Here is an 18099-nt window from a genome sequence, read left to right on the forward strand (position 1 = left end):
AATGAATGACAAAATCATTGTAGAAAATAAACTCATGAAATCAAATATGTACATGTGGAGATCATCCAAAACCTTTCTTTTATTTCTCATATTAACTTTTAATATGTATAGGGAAAAAAAGCTCGTTTAATCCAAAGAGTTAAGTTCAATGTCCTTTAAAATTATACATAAATGTTTTTCCATTCTGACTCACTTGATAATCAATCAACCAATTTCCTGAAGCACTAGATTTAATTATATTTATCTTGGCTGGAATTCAGTAGCTACAAGTGCATTAATTGGTGTTAATGCCTGGACACAGGCGTTTAACTGATACTTCTTGTTACACTGGCAGCAATAAATAAATATATTTAGTTACACTTTAAGAGGAAATATATTTATTCTAAAATTTCTAACAATTAAATTTTAGAAAGCACAAAAAGTAAAGACTACATTCATCCATGATAATCTGTATCAGCCAACTAGAAATATATATTTCATTGTTTAGTATGAGCGCTATATTTATAAACTTACTCTGAAAGACATTTCTATATTTTCACCTCCCCAAATTTCCATTTCTTCATCGTAAGTTCCAATATATTCAAAATAGTCTTTTGATATGGAAAAAAGTCCTCCTGCAAAAGTGGGTGTTCTGAAAAATAATCCATTGTCAAACTTTGTTATAAAAACCAAATAAGAAAAAAAAACATATTTTAAGAGCAACTGAATCAAATGTACAAATAAATTAAAGAGAGACGACAATTTCAAGTCTTTATATAGATTAATAAAAACTAAAAATGCTATCTTCAAAGTCAAGTTTTGGGGGATGCGGAGGAAGTACTTTAAGTATCTTTCTGTAGCAGAACAAAATTATTGTGTCTTCTAACCAAACTTAAAAGATTCTCAAGGGAATTCCCTGGTGGTCAGTAGTTAGGACTCCGTGCTTCCACTGCTGGGGACCCGGGTTCGATCCCTGGTAAGGAAACCAAGATTCTGGCCTCACGGCTCGGCCAAAAAAAAAAAAAAGATTCTTAAGTAATGATTATAAGGAAGACATAAGAGCTCACTTAATTCTACTTCCTACTCAGTAACATCATGTATAAACAAGTACATAAATATATAAACGACTTTCCTATTCTTTCCATACAGAATATGTGTACTCTTTATTTTGTTAATGTGAATTACCTTTGCAGAAATTACTGTAAAAAGCAAAGAATGCATACATATTCAAATACTTGAACTGTATATAAGACTTTGAGAGTAATCATCTTACTTAATTGGATAAGTTTCATCCTTCCTTCTTTGCTTCTCATGATCGGGAAGTGACTCCCAGCCAAATGAAAGGCTCCAGTCAAAATTCCCACGGTTGTGGTTACTTCCATAAGGAGAAGGCTTGTTGAATTCGAACGTGTTCAGATCTATGGATGCAATATCTGGGCTCACGACAGCAGTGTAGTTCTCAGCTATTCTGGCCAACAAAGGTTCTAACCAGCCATAGAAACACTCACCTAGAAGGAATACAATTTTAATTAATTCAATGAAAACACTCAGGGTTTTTTTCCTTTTGTGTTTTGGAAGAGGGTTTACAGAGAAATGAGAATAACCAAGTCATTAGTGTTTTGAACATTTATATAGGGGAGATTTCTTAAAGGTTTCTTGTGAGATAAGGGTAGGATGAAAAATATAAGACAAGATTAAGCATAGTTAGGAAATGACTGATTTTTTTAACCTTACAATGGAAGCAAAATGATACTGATATATTTAAGTTTCAGACTGTGTATTTCTCTTTAAAATGGGCTATGAATCAAGGATAACGTTTTGCTGATCCGTACCACCCAGCTCCAGAAGTGTTCTGATTTACTTAAGCTTGTCTCCCTGAGTAAGCTACAGTAACTGAAATCTTCATTTCTCTGACAGGGTCTTAGGAGAAAGCAAGTAAAGGAGTCAGAATATTCTTGATGTTAGCAGTTGGAGACAAAGCACCATTCAAACCTGCCCAGCCCTGATGAAAGAGAGTGGAGGAGTGGCATGAAAGGTCTGGGTTCTGGCCCCAGGCCAGGCTGTCTCACATCACACATAGAGTTCAGGAGATGCGGCATGTACAGTGCTACTCGGGGCTTCCCATCATTCAGTGGAGTTTGGCAGTCATGGTCCAGGAGGACCATCAGACACATTTGCCCAGAGGGGAAGAATGCCCAGTCTGACAGTACTGTAATTTTGGACCAGGAGAGGGAATGCTGGCGAAGCAGCCATTTCCTTTTGAAAACACCTCTCCTGGATTACCTGTAGACCTTTCTTAAATGCGAGGTATTAAGAGAATACTGAATGTGAAAGCTCTAAAGAGACCCAAGCAAATCCAAAAGCCCTTCTGTAACAATTAGCATAGGCTCAAAACCATTTGCTTGGTCAAACATAACCTAAAGGCGGGCCAATCCAAAGCTAAACACTCATACAAAGAGTAAAACTCACTAAACTTAGAGCTCGAGGGAATAAGTGACATTTTAGTAATACCTAACATGTACATTAAACATTGACTCTAAAAATACTAAGTACTTTATTTAAAATCACTGACACTGAAAAAAAATTAAAATACAAAGAAAAAAAACCCAGCAGCAACAAAAACAAACAAAAACTAACAACGTTCATGGGAAAGATACCAGAAGCTGTAAAGGGGTGCCCCTCACTTGGCACAAAAAGGAGCGTGTGAATCTTTGGGGGGGAAAAAAAGAACTGAAATATAAAAAGTAAAAGTGTTAGGACTAGGACAAAGTTTAATGATAGGGTTGACTACACTTAAACAAACAAAACTTGCACTCACTTCAAAGTGTAGTAATCAAGAATAATAAGGAAAACCACATTTTTTTGACAAAATGAGCATATGAAAAAATCCTAGGCATGGATAACTCGCTGGGGAAGCTGGTCACTGGAGGCCATAAAGTTAAGGAGCCTCAAACAAAAGGACGTAAGATCTTTGAATAAGGGAAAGGAATTTCCTACCCAGAGCTGTAATCTGCTTGGGCTGTCACTGCTATAATCACTAGCTGAAAATGATGTTAAAGAAAATGCAATTAGGCATTTAAAGAAAAGGCTTCCTTACCTTTTAAATTAGAGGGAGGGGGAGGGAAAATGTTACAACTATGTCTATACATGTATACTTACAGTGAGCATCTAAAAATGTGAGTGTTTCAGCTGTTGCTACTGTTGCCCCTAGCAACCTTGCAGTGATCAGACCTTTTCTCTCCTTTTGTCTGACTATTTTTACGATAGAAAATTGTTTTATATATTCCTCTAGTTTACCATGCAAGTACTCTGTAAGAAAAAAAAAATCAAGATTAACTCATTTCTAAGTATATTTTCATATATATGAAAGCTAATAAAGAAACCACAGGGCAATGAGTCCTCCACATGCATAATCTTAACAGTTGTACACATCCATCCTTAAGACAAAAATTATATCTTCAACTCTTATTGGAAAACAAAAATTATATATACAGATCTTAACTTTTGAACGATTATAATGCGTGACATTACCACACATAGTTATCCTGCCCATGTCATATCAGTAAACACAATGTGTTTTGGGGGGGAGACTTCCAAAGGAATAGACCCCAGGAGTTAAGAAGACTCATTTAGAGGCCAGAGAAAAGGGACAAAGGAGTGAAAGAAACTGAATTTGGCCAAAAAGATATTTGATTCTTATTTAAATTGGCATTTAAATCTGCAAATGTATAGAAAAATGTCAAGTATCAATAAATTCTCTGATATTTAGGCAGTGGTCAAAATAATTTAAGACCAAAATCTTGAGAGAAAGATGAGTAGGAAAATCCAGGGCTACAGCAGTTTGGGAATATTTCTACAAAGAGTCAGCAAAAAATTTTTGAAAGCTCTAGAGTCTCCTGACACAGAATTTTTTCCAGTAAAAATATGAAGGAAGAAAAGAGTATGTAAATCAGGAATGAGGTTAGAAACAGGCAAAATTTTAGTCATGGGTGTGTATAATTTAAGATACTCAATATTCCAATTTGGATGACATACATACTAAGCAAGAGTTAAAATAGCAGGTAAAAGAAAAACACATCAATCAAGTCAGTCAAGTGTTGTCCATATTTTTAAACAACGTCTTAAGCCTGCTTGTTCACCATTGAATTCTTGACTCTTTGTTGAGTATATAATGCAGTTCTTCAAGTGGCCTTCTTGGACCCATAGCACAGACTCAAAAAAGATTTGGGAATATTGAGAACGCCAGCAAACATCCTGGGTAGATGTTTGCTTTTGCCAGATTTCAGAAGCAATTGCAGGTGACTTTGACTTTATCTGTAATTATATATTTTTAAAAATTCTCCAGTGGTGCAGATAAGAGAGTTGCTTATTTAAAGCTTAAGCATTCATGAAGGAGGTAAGAGTCCAGGAATAACTTTTGTGGAAAAATCGTCTCAGAGTAACAGATTAACTTTTTTAACACCTTCTAAGTACCTCAGAATTAATACTCTGAAAGACAAGTAGGATTGTAATTTGTCTTAAAAATATAATCATAGCTATTTCTGCTTTAATCATAGACTTATAGAGCAGCAACTTATAAAATAGAAACATTTTAAAGGTCTTAATGGGAGTTGATTTTTAAAACGGAGTCACTACAGATTCCTTCAATAAACCCTCCCACTGTCCATATGTTAAGAAATTTTTATTCACCCACAACTTCTGAACTTCCTATAAATTCTTACCTGCCCTTTAAATTTAGCCCCCATCCACACCCTAATTTTATGAAGTTAAAAACACAAAGCCATGAAATCAGATTTCCTGGGTTTGATTTATAGCACCATTACTTTTAGCTATGTGACCTTGGGCAAGTTATTTTACCTTACTGTACCTCGGTTTCTTTACTTATAAAGTGAGATAATAGAAAAAATGGGGCTAATAGGACTAACCCTCACAGGGAATTGTTAGGAGGATACAATGAAAGATTATTGTACAAATAAAACATTTAAGACAAGGGCTAACTAGCACATGGTCTATGCTCTGAAAATCTTAATTATATTTTGTTTGCTATCATTGGGATTTAGCTATCTGTTAATTGATTACCTACATATTTATGCTGCTTTTCCTTAAGCAAATTGAAGTCAGGGACTATGGTTTCTACTGCACAAGCTCTTCTATGGTAATTAGGGACACATTTTCCACAGTGGGGAACTCATTAGATAGTTCTTTGACTGATTCAATAAGACAAATTACATTACTATTCAAAGATAGCCCTCGCCAAGAAAACTTTTCCAAATCTATTGTTGATTGCTATAAAGAATTATAAAAAATACTCAGACCCTTTGACCAAGCAGTCCTACCTCTCCTAACTTATCTAAGGATATAATTCAAAAACAAAGGAAAATAACATAAGCACAAGGATATTTATTGTAGTATTACACATAGTAAGGCTAAGGGGTAAATAAAAGTGAATGGTTAAGTAAAATGTATCTAGTCCATTTTTGTCATTAAAACTAAAGTTTTGAAGGTAACAGAAACAGGCTAATAATGTTACATGAAAATGTCAGATTTCAAAACTAGATTTCTGACATGGATATAATTAGATAAACATTATATGTTTATGTAGACAGTGATTAGGAAAGAAAAGGAAAAGATTAAAATGGTTGAAACATTAGGTTAAAAATGTTATGCTTTATTCACTTACAACCACGTCTAAAGTCTGGATACATCTTATAATTAATTGATGACATGTCACCTAATAGGTAGTGGGGTTTTTTTTCTCACGGTCTGTAAAGTAATGATCTACCTTACGGTAGATGGTGCTTTGGATTTGATGGGAGAGTGTTATCCTCAGTTTACAGATATCAGGAAACTGCTCATTAGTGCTGGAGCTAGAATTTGACTTTAAGGAATGTAGTTCCAAACTTCGGCTCATTCAGGAATAAATTTTGCAATCATTGAAATAATCTGTATCTGTTTGGTACTTAAAATACTTGTAATGTTTGAAAACTCAGCAAATTATAATATTTGTTCGATTATCCTTGTGAGTCCAATTTAAAATGAGTAACTTAGCAACTGATTATTGACATAAAATTAAGTGAAAATTCATTAAAGATTTTGGCTAGCTTTGTAAATGGTATTGGAATATTTAAAAGCGCCAAAATAAAACAGGATGTGGTAGCTCTTCAGTAATTTTTAACTACTCTTTGATATTATTTATTAATTAATATATTATTTATATTAATTCTTCTAATCTTTAAAACAACCCCAGGAGTTATGTACTACTTATGTATTCCCTCATTTCTAAGCTATATAATTATATACTTCTTACAAGCAATGACATGTTCATTTAATTGGCTGTAAGGGTCTTTCATTCTACTGGTATGTAAACTAATGATGCATTATACAATAAGTTTGATGAAATATGGCATTTCCCCCATTTTACAGATAACGAAACTGAGGTATAGGGGGGTTAAGTAACTTTCCCAAGTTACATAGCTGGTTAGGACCAGAACTGGGATTCAAATCAAGGCAGCCTAACTCAAGGCTCAAGTGTGTGCTCTTAACCACTATGTCTTACAATAAAAGTCTCACACTGAGGACTACAAAGTTATAAATAATGGTGTTTCACACATTTCTGAACTCCAAAATATTTGAATATGGACTTCCTTGGATTCTCCCTTCATCCATCATATATAGCATCCAAGACACTATATTCAAGATCTGAGGTGGCATACAGAGAGCACAATATACCCAAATAGACTTTGGACAACGCCACATGGATTTACTCAGGAAACAATCTAATTTGCATGTGCTTTCTTACCATCTATGCTAGCATCATCCACCAAAATGATCTCCTTCAGCAATATGGCAGGTGAAGAGTAGAGCACGCTGTGGACAGTTCTAAGCAGCGTGGACCATGCTTCATTATGAAAAACTATTATGACACTGGTGGTAGGCAGGGGAGGACAGCGCTTAAATTTTTGTTCAATACATCTAGAAAAAGTCAAAGTAGAAGAACAATTATGAATTTTATTACTTTATTTCACAGCTCTACCATTACTAAATTATCATTATTTAAACCTTTAAAACAATAGAAATGATAGTGGATACTTTATTTTTATGTAAGGTGATCTTAATGCTATATAAAGGCAAATAGATCAAAACAAAATTTCTTACAAATAGACCACTCACCCAGAGATCATGTCCACTGATATTGATCACATGTCACGAATTAAAACATGCTTTATTGTAAGCTTTCTCCATAATATAATTTTAAATACAAATAACATTTTAAATAAGAAAAATAACCTAGAAGTGAGACAACCTGTAAAAATAGCAAATACTTGTAACTGCTCAAATACAAACCAAGTTTTTTTCTTTCCTTGTAGAAATCATGCATTTTTCTTAACATGTGAAATTTTTAATCATTAAATGAATATTCATCTTTGTAGAGATTACCTTAAATTAGATACTTTCCTAGGAATGTAATATTTTCTAAGTTTAATCAATTTCCTTAACCTGTAACTGAACCAAAAGGGGAAAAAATTGCTTACTATAAAGCCCATTTCCTTCAGCAAAAACTTAAGTACCTACCATATGTAACATGCCATGCTGTGTTAAAGATTTTGCTCCAGTAAGGAGAGAGACCCTAAATAGTTTTTGACTGATTAGTGGTATTACTCATTCACTAAAAACTTTAGTTATAAATTTATCTTGAATTCATTTTGAGAGCAATGTCATCCTCAATGAAAATAATCTTCATATGAAGCCATTGGGGTGTGTGTGGGTCTGTACAATCTCCAGCCTTTGAGAATGGAGATGACCACAGTCCCTCACCTGCTGAGTTGAGGTGAGGATCAAATGAAATAACATATAGGAGAGGGCTTCAAAACACTGTAAAATCAAACAGAGTGAAGCTGGGACATAAAACATGTGTGGTCTATGGTAAAGATAAATAAGTAAAATAACTGGATCTTTGATAACCATAAATGGTTGTACAATTTTAGACAACAGATTATAAAATCCTCCTACACAGTCAAAAGCCACTATAAGTAGTGTGTGAACAATCAAACAGTGCTGTTCAAACCCAAAGATAAGGAAGTAAATCATTCACTCATGGAGGTACGAGCCCAGCACACTTTGGTTGCCCTGCCAGGGCCAATGGGGAAACCAGAGCCCCCAGAATGGTACTAGAGGCCTGGGAAAGCCAGCCTAAAAGAGATATTCTACAAACTCTCATTAATTACTACTTTTACAGCCATACCTCAGTATGAATGTGTTTCAAATCCTTTCCAGAGAGGACGTCTTTAGGTTGAAATATTTGTAGTGATAAGAAAGGAATTAAATTAGGGATAAAATATTGAGAGGGTGTCAACACCACTGAGTAGGAAAAGAGGAGGAAGGTGAAACTGATTTTGCTCTCTCGGACCATCATGATTTTAAAGTGTTAACATACATGCATAGCTAGAAGAAAATAATCACATTCATCCTCACTGGTAGATGAAAGCAAATGATTTATTCTAAAGTGAATTTTGGATAAACTATCAATTAAAAATGACGTCCAAACACAAACTACCTATTTATCTATCTTCGAGTTAAAATTACACGGAAACAAATGACTAAATATAAGCTTGTATTTTTAATACATAAAGTCTTATAAGCCAACATAAAAGTATAAGTACAAATTATGAAAAACTCCATACTATAGTATTTCTTTTTTAGGAAAAAACTTTATAATTTTGTCTTATAAGCATTTTGGGGAGGGAGTTTTGGGATTTAAAAAAAATTTTTCCTATATTTACTTGCCACGTGACTAATTAATATAGTATTAATATAGAATTATAAAAAGGTTTTGAAGATTTAAAGTATGACACTTTACAAAAATTCACACTAATAAAGTGTTATCTCTTTAATCTCACAAGGCTTTCCCTCAGTTTAAGCAAGGATTTATTTGCTTAACTGATAAGTACTAATATCAAGTAAAAGTGTCATGTTATATCATCAATGCAAGTGATAATAAAATTTCACAGTATGATTTCATAAACCCCATTTATTTTGAAACAATTAGCATGCTCAACTTATGTTTAAAAGTTGTTTCACATGTCATTTAAAGTAGTGAAATTCAAATAACTTGCCAAAGTGATTACAGATTCCCAGTCAAACCATTTGAAAAATTTGGCATATAGAAATGTGCTTAAATTATCAGTCACAAGACCATCTGGCTTCGGGAGAAATGATCTATATTTCTAATGAGCATGTAAAAGATTAGCAGTTCTTCAGAAAATGTGTTCCTTGATGATATAAGTTAAATTTAAAGTATGAAAGTATTAAATCTTCACAGTTCTAGGTACACATTCCTGTCCAAAAAGAAAGGTTCTTTGTGTGCTTAGCTATCTTGCACTTACATATTGATTATCATTATTGAATATTACTGCAGTTTCTCAAAGCTATATTGGAGAAAAGGCTTATCCTGAGCTCCCTTTGTCATGTCAAAGAATAAAAATCATGCTTCTTGATTTGTGATGGGGATTGCTTTTCAATCAAGACCGCTCCCAAAATCAGTAAAGGGCCATATTGCATTTTAACCTATTAGCATAAAAAAGGAACTATACTATGCCCTGTCAGAACAACCAGAATATTTTACATTCGTTTCTTCACACATTCATTTAAAATGATGAGCAATTTAACCTTGAATCTCACAGATTAGAATAGAGCAACAGAAATCTAATCTACACAGCTTCAATATTGAGGATGGAGCAGGTATTCATGATCATAAACCTAGAAAAATATGAAGGAAGCAATAGACCTAAGTCTACTAAAGTACTTTTCTTCAGATTCACTTATAAATTTAATTATCTTATAACTAGAAAGTGAAATATGTAAGCACTGTTTGCTTACAGTTTGTCTATCTTGCACTTTTAACAAATCTACAGATTGTTTGAAAGTGCTGAAATTCATTTTAGCTATTTCAGTTCAAATAGAGCATTTGAACACTACCTCAAAGATAACAAGATGGTTAACTAAGAACAAAGAGACAGCACAGTAGAATCGGGGGCTGGGGGGGATTTTAATCAAAATACTGTATATTTGAGATAAACATGTAAACAAAGTAACAATGAAAAGCAATGTTGGCCTCTCAGAAGCGAAAGGGAGAAAACTCTATAAATACAAGAGCTTATTCAACAAAACTCCAGAGAAAGAATCAGAGTTGAATTAGTAATTAAAACAATACTGTCTCTTAAAAGAAAGGTTACAAAACACAGGACATTCTGAAATGTAGTTATAGCACTAAAAGTAGCCACAAAGTCTATGACTTAGCTCATAAACTATCATAGCTCCAAAATCTTGGCACATTTTTTAATATTTCTATTCTATAGCAATACACAGAAGAACAGAAACAACTCCACCTCCCACATTTCCCATAAAATCCACCCCATATTTCCTCCTTAATGGATGAGAAAACTAAAGCATTTAAGAATAAAGGATTTCCTTGTGGTTCTATAGAGGTCAGATCTAGAATTCAGTTCTCTAATTTCTAAGATGATAATTTTTCACATCTGCAATGCCTCACTAAACACAGATATAGAAATCTAGCCTCAATAACAATAAGCAAAAAATAATTAAGACAGGTTAAATAAATGGTATTTGCCGATTCTTTGCCTCAAAGTGGCTAAAGAACAAGCAACTTCCTTAACTAATGCCCCTCCCCTGAAAACACTCCTGATAAACACTAAACAATGAATATTCTTCAACGTACTCAGGAGGTCGAGTGTCTGGTCCAAGATCTCGGTGTAAAGAAATCCTGTCACTTGCAAAAGCATTAAAACAGTGTTTTGCTTCTCCACGTTCTTTTTCCTTCTGCTCTTCAATACTTAAATTGGTTGTCTTGAATGCTTTGCCAGAAGCACCAGGTGCATTAGAATCCTGAGGTGGGCGGTCAAGAACGGGTTTCAATTCTGCTGCTGTATAATATCCTTGCAAACAGGGTCTCTCACCAGCATCAATGTTTTGCCTGACAGGTGCTCCTATTTGCATTTTTGGCATTGCATCTTTAATATTGTTTACAGCTTCTAGCATTAAATCAAACATCTTGTTTTTGTTTTTCATGTTTCTTTCCATCCTTGATTCCTCTTTGGAATATTGAACACTTACTTCTCTTTGCATTAAAATCAAAAATATTATAAAGAAAAAAACTACTGCACCAAGCTTCCAGAACTTTTTATGGTAATGTCTTTTAAGATGTAGTTTTACTAGTCGTTTTAGGTGAGCCATTCTGACATTAAAAGCTTGTCACTTGACAAATAACAGTTACAGTTTCCTCTGTTACGTATATTTTTTATCATAGATTTGCTGGCAAGAAGGTTTCCTTAAATTGCAATACCTATAAACAGAAATGACAGATTAGTAGCTATTCATTCCTATAGGCATGGTTCACTTCATTCACTCAGCCAACAACTGAACATAAGCTATAAACAATGTACTCTTATGGTTAATAACAATACAAAGATATCTTGCCCTCAAGAAAATTACACTTTTGGAAGAACACAGTTGCTATCATTAACTATAATCTATTGGGGTTATAAAATATTAGAGACTTCTCTCCAGTAAAAAATACATTGTTAACTCTGCCTAATATCTGCCATGTAATATGCATAAATGAGTTTTATAAACATATTTTGAGTTTTTAAAAAAAAATCTTAGCTCAATAACCAAGGGGCTATAGAACTTCATTAAGCTGACTGTAAAGAAAGGGGTAATCCATAAGAAAGCAAAGGTACACTGACAGGTACTGTCAGGCATACATCTAAAACTGTGGCTTTTAAGAAGTTCACCATCAACCTATGAACTTCAACTAAATCAATTAAGATGATAAAGCAGCTTCATCACCAAGTAAACTGGCATTCTCCCAAATTTGCTCATCTGATAGCACTTGAGTTTAACAGAACCAATAAAGACTGGAAAATTAAGATAATGTGTTATTATATAACAGCTATTTTCAATAGCTCACACAAATACAAAAAAAAAATAAGAAATAGAAAAAAAAGTGGCAGTGAGCATCACTTGGAATTGTCTCTAAAGAGGCAATAGAGATCATTAAGTTATAAAAGCAGTATCTGGTGTGACAAAATGCTGCTTGCAGTTGATCCTAAGAACAGAGCAGCATGTTTACCAAACCCTAGTATGGGCCATCAGGAGCAAAAGAAACAAAAAGTAAAAGAGGACATTCACTACTGCCTGAATCACAGTGAAGACGGACTTTCTTCATGATGTCTAAAAAAACGTAATGTGAAGGGTTCAGTACATGATTACATACCATGCACCATTATAGTCAGTCAAGTAATTAGCAGAGACAAAAGGGCAAGGAAAATGCCTTTGCTCCCTAACCCTAAACACATTTTAAGGAAAATGTCCTTTAGAGGAGTAAAAATTAACACTTTATTTAACTTCTTTTCCAAAGTTATCACTAAATTTAAAATAAGAAAACCAAGTTCTGAGATGGATTCTCTGGTCTCTAAGCAAAAAATTTGAAGCTGAATAAACAAAATAGGCAGAACTTGAAAACTTAGTTCTACATACTATTTCTAATTGGACTGCTCTATATGTTTTCAGTACAGACTGGACACTTTGGTTCCAACAGAGACCTCATTTATGATGTTTTGCCCATAAAAATGAGTCAGGAAAGGGCAGGAGGTGAGGCTGGAAGGTCAGTTAAAGACCAGCTCACACAGTGAATTTGGAATCTACCAATTTTGTCCTGAATGAATAGAATGGAACGTACTGAATGATTTTAAGGAAGGATTGTAATCATATTTATGTTTTAGAAAAATCACAGGTTCCTCGGCCCCAGTAAAGGTAATGTATACCAAAGAGTTGAGGGGAGCAGGAAGGATGGAGAGGGCTGACTCAAGAGAGTCCAAGAAATGAGATCCAATAGGACTTGGTGAGAGAAAGAAAAGAATGGGAGGTGGATGGGTAGAGTGATGACATTGACAAAGGCAGGGAATATAGGAAGAAAGATTTGGGATGGGATGTTCAGTTTTGGTCATGACAAATTTAAGGTGCTGGTACGGTTTCCAAGGTGAGTTCCCATGAGCAAAAAGATACATAGGACTGAAAATTAGGGAAAAGCTCTGTGCTAAAGATGAACTTTGACAGTCTTGGGGTACAAAAGAGTTCACCTACAGTATATAAAGTAAAGAAGGCCAGAGAAACAGCTACAATTAAGGGTTAGGGGAGGAAAAAAGAGAACCTGGAAAGAAAGAGCAAAAGGAATGAGAAAACAAAACAAAGGAGAATCAAGGGAGAATAGATTGTCAGATAATGTATCCATGTCAAGTGGATACAATCTACATCTTACCCTTGAGAGATGTTAATTGTTTGACAGTGGTTGATCTTTAAAAGTAAACTTCAGGAGACCTGGTCCAATGGGCTTTAGTGCAAACCAGAAATGAACTTTGGCAGAGAATCCAATAGGCTAGTTGTAGTCATGCCCCCAAGATCCTAGGGCTTAGGATTCAGGACACTTTCAGACTAACGGGGCAACAATGATCTAAGAGGTTCCAGGGAGCTAAGGATGGCCAAAATGTTGAGTTTTCATAGGATAATGGTTTCCCAACCTATGAAATACAACCTGATCACCTTTCTCTCTTCTAATGGCCTCATTAGTTCCACCCTTCTTTCTAATTCCCCATCCTACCCACAAATATGATTTCTGGCATAAAATATTCATGCTTGACAACAGATAAATAGATATAAATTAACCTTTGTTCATCCTCCTTTCTGTCTCTGAGACAACCATCAAAAATCCCCTTCTCCAGTGCTATTTAGTGATACTAAATTTCCTCAGTAGCCAGGATAAGCTAGATTAGGAATTTGAGAAGGAATGAGCTGATCTCCTTAGAATGTTTTAACACAACATAGAACAGGAAAGAGTCCCAGGAAAGTACAGAGTAGAAGGAGATGACAGAACGAGATCTTTCTCTTTTTTAAAAAAAATTAATTAATTAATTTATTTATTTGCTGCATTGGGTCTTCATTGCTGCGTGAGGGCTTTCTCTAGTTGCAGCAAGCTGGGGTTACTCTTCGTTGTGGTGTGTGGGCTTCTCATTGCGGTGGCTTCTCTTTGGTGCAGAGCACATGCTCTAGGGCACGCGGGCTTCAGTAGTTGTGGCTCGTGGGCTCTAGAGCGCAGGCTCAGTAGTTGTGGCTCATGGGCTTAGTTGCTCCACGGCTTGTGGGATCTTCCTGGACCAGGGATCGAACCCATGTTCCCTGCATTGGCAGGCAGATTCTTAACCACTGCGCCACCAGGGAAGCCCCAGAATGAGATCCTTCTACAGTAGTGATGGGTTTTCCAAAACATTTTATGCCAGAAATCATATCTGTGGGTAGGATGGGGAATTGGAAAGAAGGATTGAATTAATGAGGCCAGTGGAAGAGAGTTCTTTTTTAAGGATGCATTATAAACTAGAGGAGTTCATCAATAGGGTAATAATCCTATACTGTGTGCATGTTTATCTATTTAAGGGAGTCACTTAGTTAGTTTTTTTTTTTTTTTAAGTCTTTTATTTATTTATTTATTTATTTATTTATTTATTTATTTATTTATTGTTTTTGGCTGTGTTGGGTCTTCGTTTCTGTGCGACGGCTTTCTCTAGTTGCGGCAAGCGGGGGCCACTATTCATCACGGTGCGCGGGCCTCTAACTATCGTGGCCTCTCTTGTTGTGGAGCACAGGCTCCAGATGTGCAGGCTCAGTAGTTGTGACTCACGGGCCTAGTTGCTCCGCGGCATGTGGGATCTTCCCAGACCAGGGCTCGAACCCGTGTCCCCTGCATTGGCAGGCAGATTCTCAACCACTGCGCCACCAGGGAAGCCCTCAGTTAGGTTTTAGTATAGGATATCTCTAATGAGAGAGTCAAGACAAGCTCATAAAGGACATGAATAGTATCTCCCTTACTCATGGTTGTTTTTTTTGGCACTTACCACAATGTTGGTGATGTAATGGGTACCCAATAAATGTTTGTTGACTAGAAAAGGGATAAAAGAAGACCAAGATTTCATTTACTATCAGAAATAACAGAAATAGTTAACTTTTGTTAAATGTTGATTAGGTCCCTGATACTTTAACACTTACTACATAAGTTCTCTTTTAGTCTTTCCAACAATCTTGCAAAGTTTATGTTATTCCCATTTTACTGACAAACATTGAGAGCCAAATAGATTGAGTGGCTTGGCCTAGGTCATTCAGTTTAAGTGGAAGACCAGCATTTCCCCAACTGTATTCCAACTCAGGTCTGATGTAAAATCCTGAGATTTTCACTGAAGTTGTCTGAAGTAAGGTCTTTATAAAGGAGTCAAGAATCGATGCTATAAATGTAAGGAAGTAAGGGGAAAACCTAGGAGAAAAAAACTACAGATAGCCTCACATCACCTCAAGTGAGGTTTTCTGGACAAATGAGTTAAAAAAAAAAAAAACTATTTTCAGAGCATGTTTTTGGAAATAAAGATCGAGGAGGATGAGACTGTAGATTTTGACAATGGCAGGTTAAAAACTGAGACTGCTTAGTGGTAGAGTCTACTAAAGTAGGAACATGATGCTTTGCTTTTTTCAGATTATTTCTAAGGGAATAATTTTCTTTTATTGATTGCTGATCAGTTGAAGATTCCAACATAGATCCCCCAGGGACTGTGTATGGCTTTTCTTTGCTGCTAATGTACAATATCAGCCTTCCATTAATGATAAATTACACTCAACATTAAGCATCTCCATCAGTGGTCTTCAACTCTGGATACACATGAACAGAAAGCTCTTTAAAACTGCAGTGCCTTAGGCCCCATCTCTACAGAATTCGATTTTATTTATTTTTATTATTTATTTATTCATTTATTTTTGACAATCGTGTCTTTTATTGAGAGGAAGGAACTCCAGCTGTTTGGATCACTATGTATTATTAAAAAGAGACTTCTTAAAACTTTTTTATAGCTTTACTGAAGTGTACATGATGCACAAGTTGTACACATTTAAAGTATATAATTATTTTTGTTGTTCTAGGGATGGGGCTTAGGCCCTGCTTTTGTTGTTATTTTCAACTCTCCATATAATTCTAAAGGGTGGCAAGGGTTAAGCATCACTGGTTCAGGTAACAGGACTTTGGGCAAAATTAGCACCTGATAAGAAAAGGACTGCATCTGGATCTAGAGACTGTCATACAGAGTGAAGTAAGTCAGAAAGAGAAAAACAAATATCGTATATTAACGCATGTATGTGAAACCTAGAAAGGTGCTACAGATGAACCGGTTTGCAGGGCAGAAACTGAGACACAGATGTAGAGAACAAACGTATGGACACCAAGGAGGGAAAGTGGTGGGGGGTGGGGGTGGTAGTGTGATGAATTGGGCGATTGGGATTGACATGTATATACTGATGTGTATAAAATGGATGACTAATAAGAAACTGCCGTATAAAAAGAAAAAATTAAAAATTAAAAAAAAAAAGAAAAGGACTGCATCTAACCAAAGGCAACCACATTATTAATTTCTAATACTCCAAAGACAGGTTTTCAAAATAAACTCTTGATGTAAATTGAGCAAGTTATTTTGACATGGAGGGATAAGATAAAAAATTCAAAGCAAGAATGACCCAAGGATTCCTGAAAAGTCTAAGGGATTAACTGCTGATATAAATGAGGCATTGAGGTTATATTCCAAATTATGATGTTGTAAAATCATTTTTAAAATATTTTATTCCCATAATAAACATGGAAAAACTGAGACTCTGAACAATAAAAGACATAATCCAAATTAATTAATTAATGAGATAATCCTAGTTAATTAACTAGGATTCTTTATTTCTATTCCTGGGAATAACACCATGTTCCTAGACCACACTACTTGCCAAACTTGAAGACCAATATAAAAACAGCAGAAAGAGAAAAACAAATACCATATGCTAACACATATATATGAATCTAAAAAAAAAATGGACATGAAGAACCTAGGGGCAGGATGGGAATAAAGACACAGACCTACTAGAGAATGGACTTGAGGACACGGGGAGGGGGAAGGGTAAGCTGGGACGAAGTGAGAGAGTGGCATGGACATATATACACTACCAAATGTAAAACCGATAGCTAGTGGGAAGCAGCCACATAGCACAGGGAGATCAACTCGGTGGTGCTTTGTGACCACCTAGAGGGGTGGGATAGGGAGGGTTGGAGGGAGGGAGACGCAAGGGGGAAGAGATATGGGGATATATGTATATGTATAGCTGATTCACTTTGTTATAAAGCAGAAACTAACACATCATTGTAAAGCAATTATACTCCAATAAAGATGTTAAAAAGAAGAAAAAAAAACAGCCAGCGAAACAAAGCAAATCTCTCCAAAACCAACTTCTAATTGGATTATTAAGTTTGAGAATTAAAAGAAAAAACTCAGCACAACAGCAAGCTCAGGATATTTGCACATTAGAAATGTTGTATTTGCACATTAGAAATGATTAGCAGACAAAGGGTTTGTTCCTCTGGTACTCTTTCTAAAATCTTTAAACACACCTTTCCAAAATGGTCAATTGCTAATTATAAAAGATCACATTCGCAGAAGAAGAGAAGGGAATACCATAAAATAGTTGTTTAAAACTAGAAAAAAAAATTAAAATTTGGAGATTTTCTAAATTCCAAATCCCTATAAATGTCTAATGTTAGAAAAAAATTAAAATTCAGAGAACTTCTGGTCTTAAAAAATATTAATCTATATCTTAGTATATATGTAGACATTACAAAAAGGCATTAATAATAAATAAAGATATCCACAAAATGATACTTTGAAAGGTTAAAACAATATGCACAATTCTAACAGTCTGTGAGACTGGGTTAAAATCAGTGAATTGTTCTCAGGAGTAAAAATATGCTTCCACCTGAAGAGAAAAAACACAAAATCTCATAAATTAAAATAATATAACTACAAAACTGTGCTGCCAGGTATCTGGACCATGGCTTCTTAAACTATGATGTGGCAATAAATCATCTGGGGATATTGTTTAAATGAAGATTCAGGTGGGAAAACATCAAGATAAGATCCATCATCCATCATTATAGTCATGATTGTCCCTTCACGTGAAAAAGCACACACTGCAAGATTA

At 35.0% G+C, this 18099-nt stretch overlaps 1 protein-coding gene across 3 annotated transcripts in view; it reads right to left on the bottom strand.

The window, feature by feature from the left end:
- The window catches only part of GALNT3 (polypeptide N-acetylgalactosaminyltransferase 3), a 44698-nt gene that overhangs the window by 9779 nt on the left and 16820 nt on the right, over nucleotides 1-18099 (bottom strand). For 2 of the 3 annotated variants that reach the window (XM_059928006.1, XM_059928007.1), the window contains exons 2-6: nucleotides 10715-11338; nucleotides 6779-6951; nucleotides 3139-3288; nucleotides 1253-1487; nucleotides 514-631 (exon numbers count right to left, since the gene is read on the bottom strand). In XM_059928006.1, the coding sequence (XP_059783989.1) occupies nucleotides 514-631; nucleotides 1253-1487; nucleotides 3139-3288; nucleotides 6779-6951; nucleotides 10715-11229 (1191 nt within the window). In that variant the 5' untranslated portion in view covers nucleotides 11230-11338. The remainder of the gene's footprint in view (nucleotides 1-513; nucleotides 632-1252; nucleotides 1488-3138; nucleotides 3289-6778; nucleotides 6952-10714; nucleotides 11339-18099) is intronic. The other variant, XM_059928008.1, reaches the window with a different exon arrangement.

Source organism: Balaenoptera ricei, chromosome 7, assembly GCF_028023285.1.
Source record: "Balaenoptera ricei isolate mBalRic1 chromosome 7, mBalRic1.hap2, whole genome shotgun sequence".
NCBI lineage: Eukaryota > Metazoa > Chordata > Mammalia > Artiodactyla > Balaenopteridae > Balaenoptera > Balaenoptera ricei.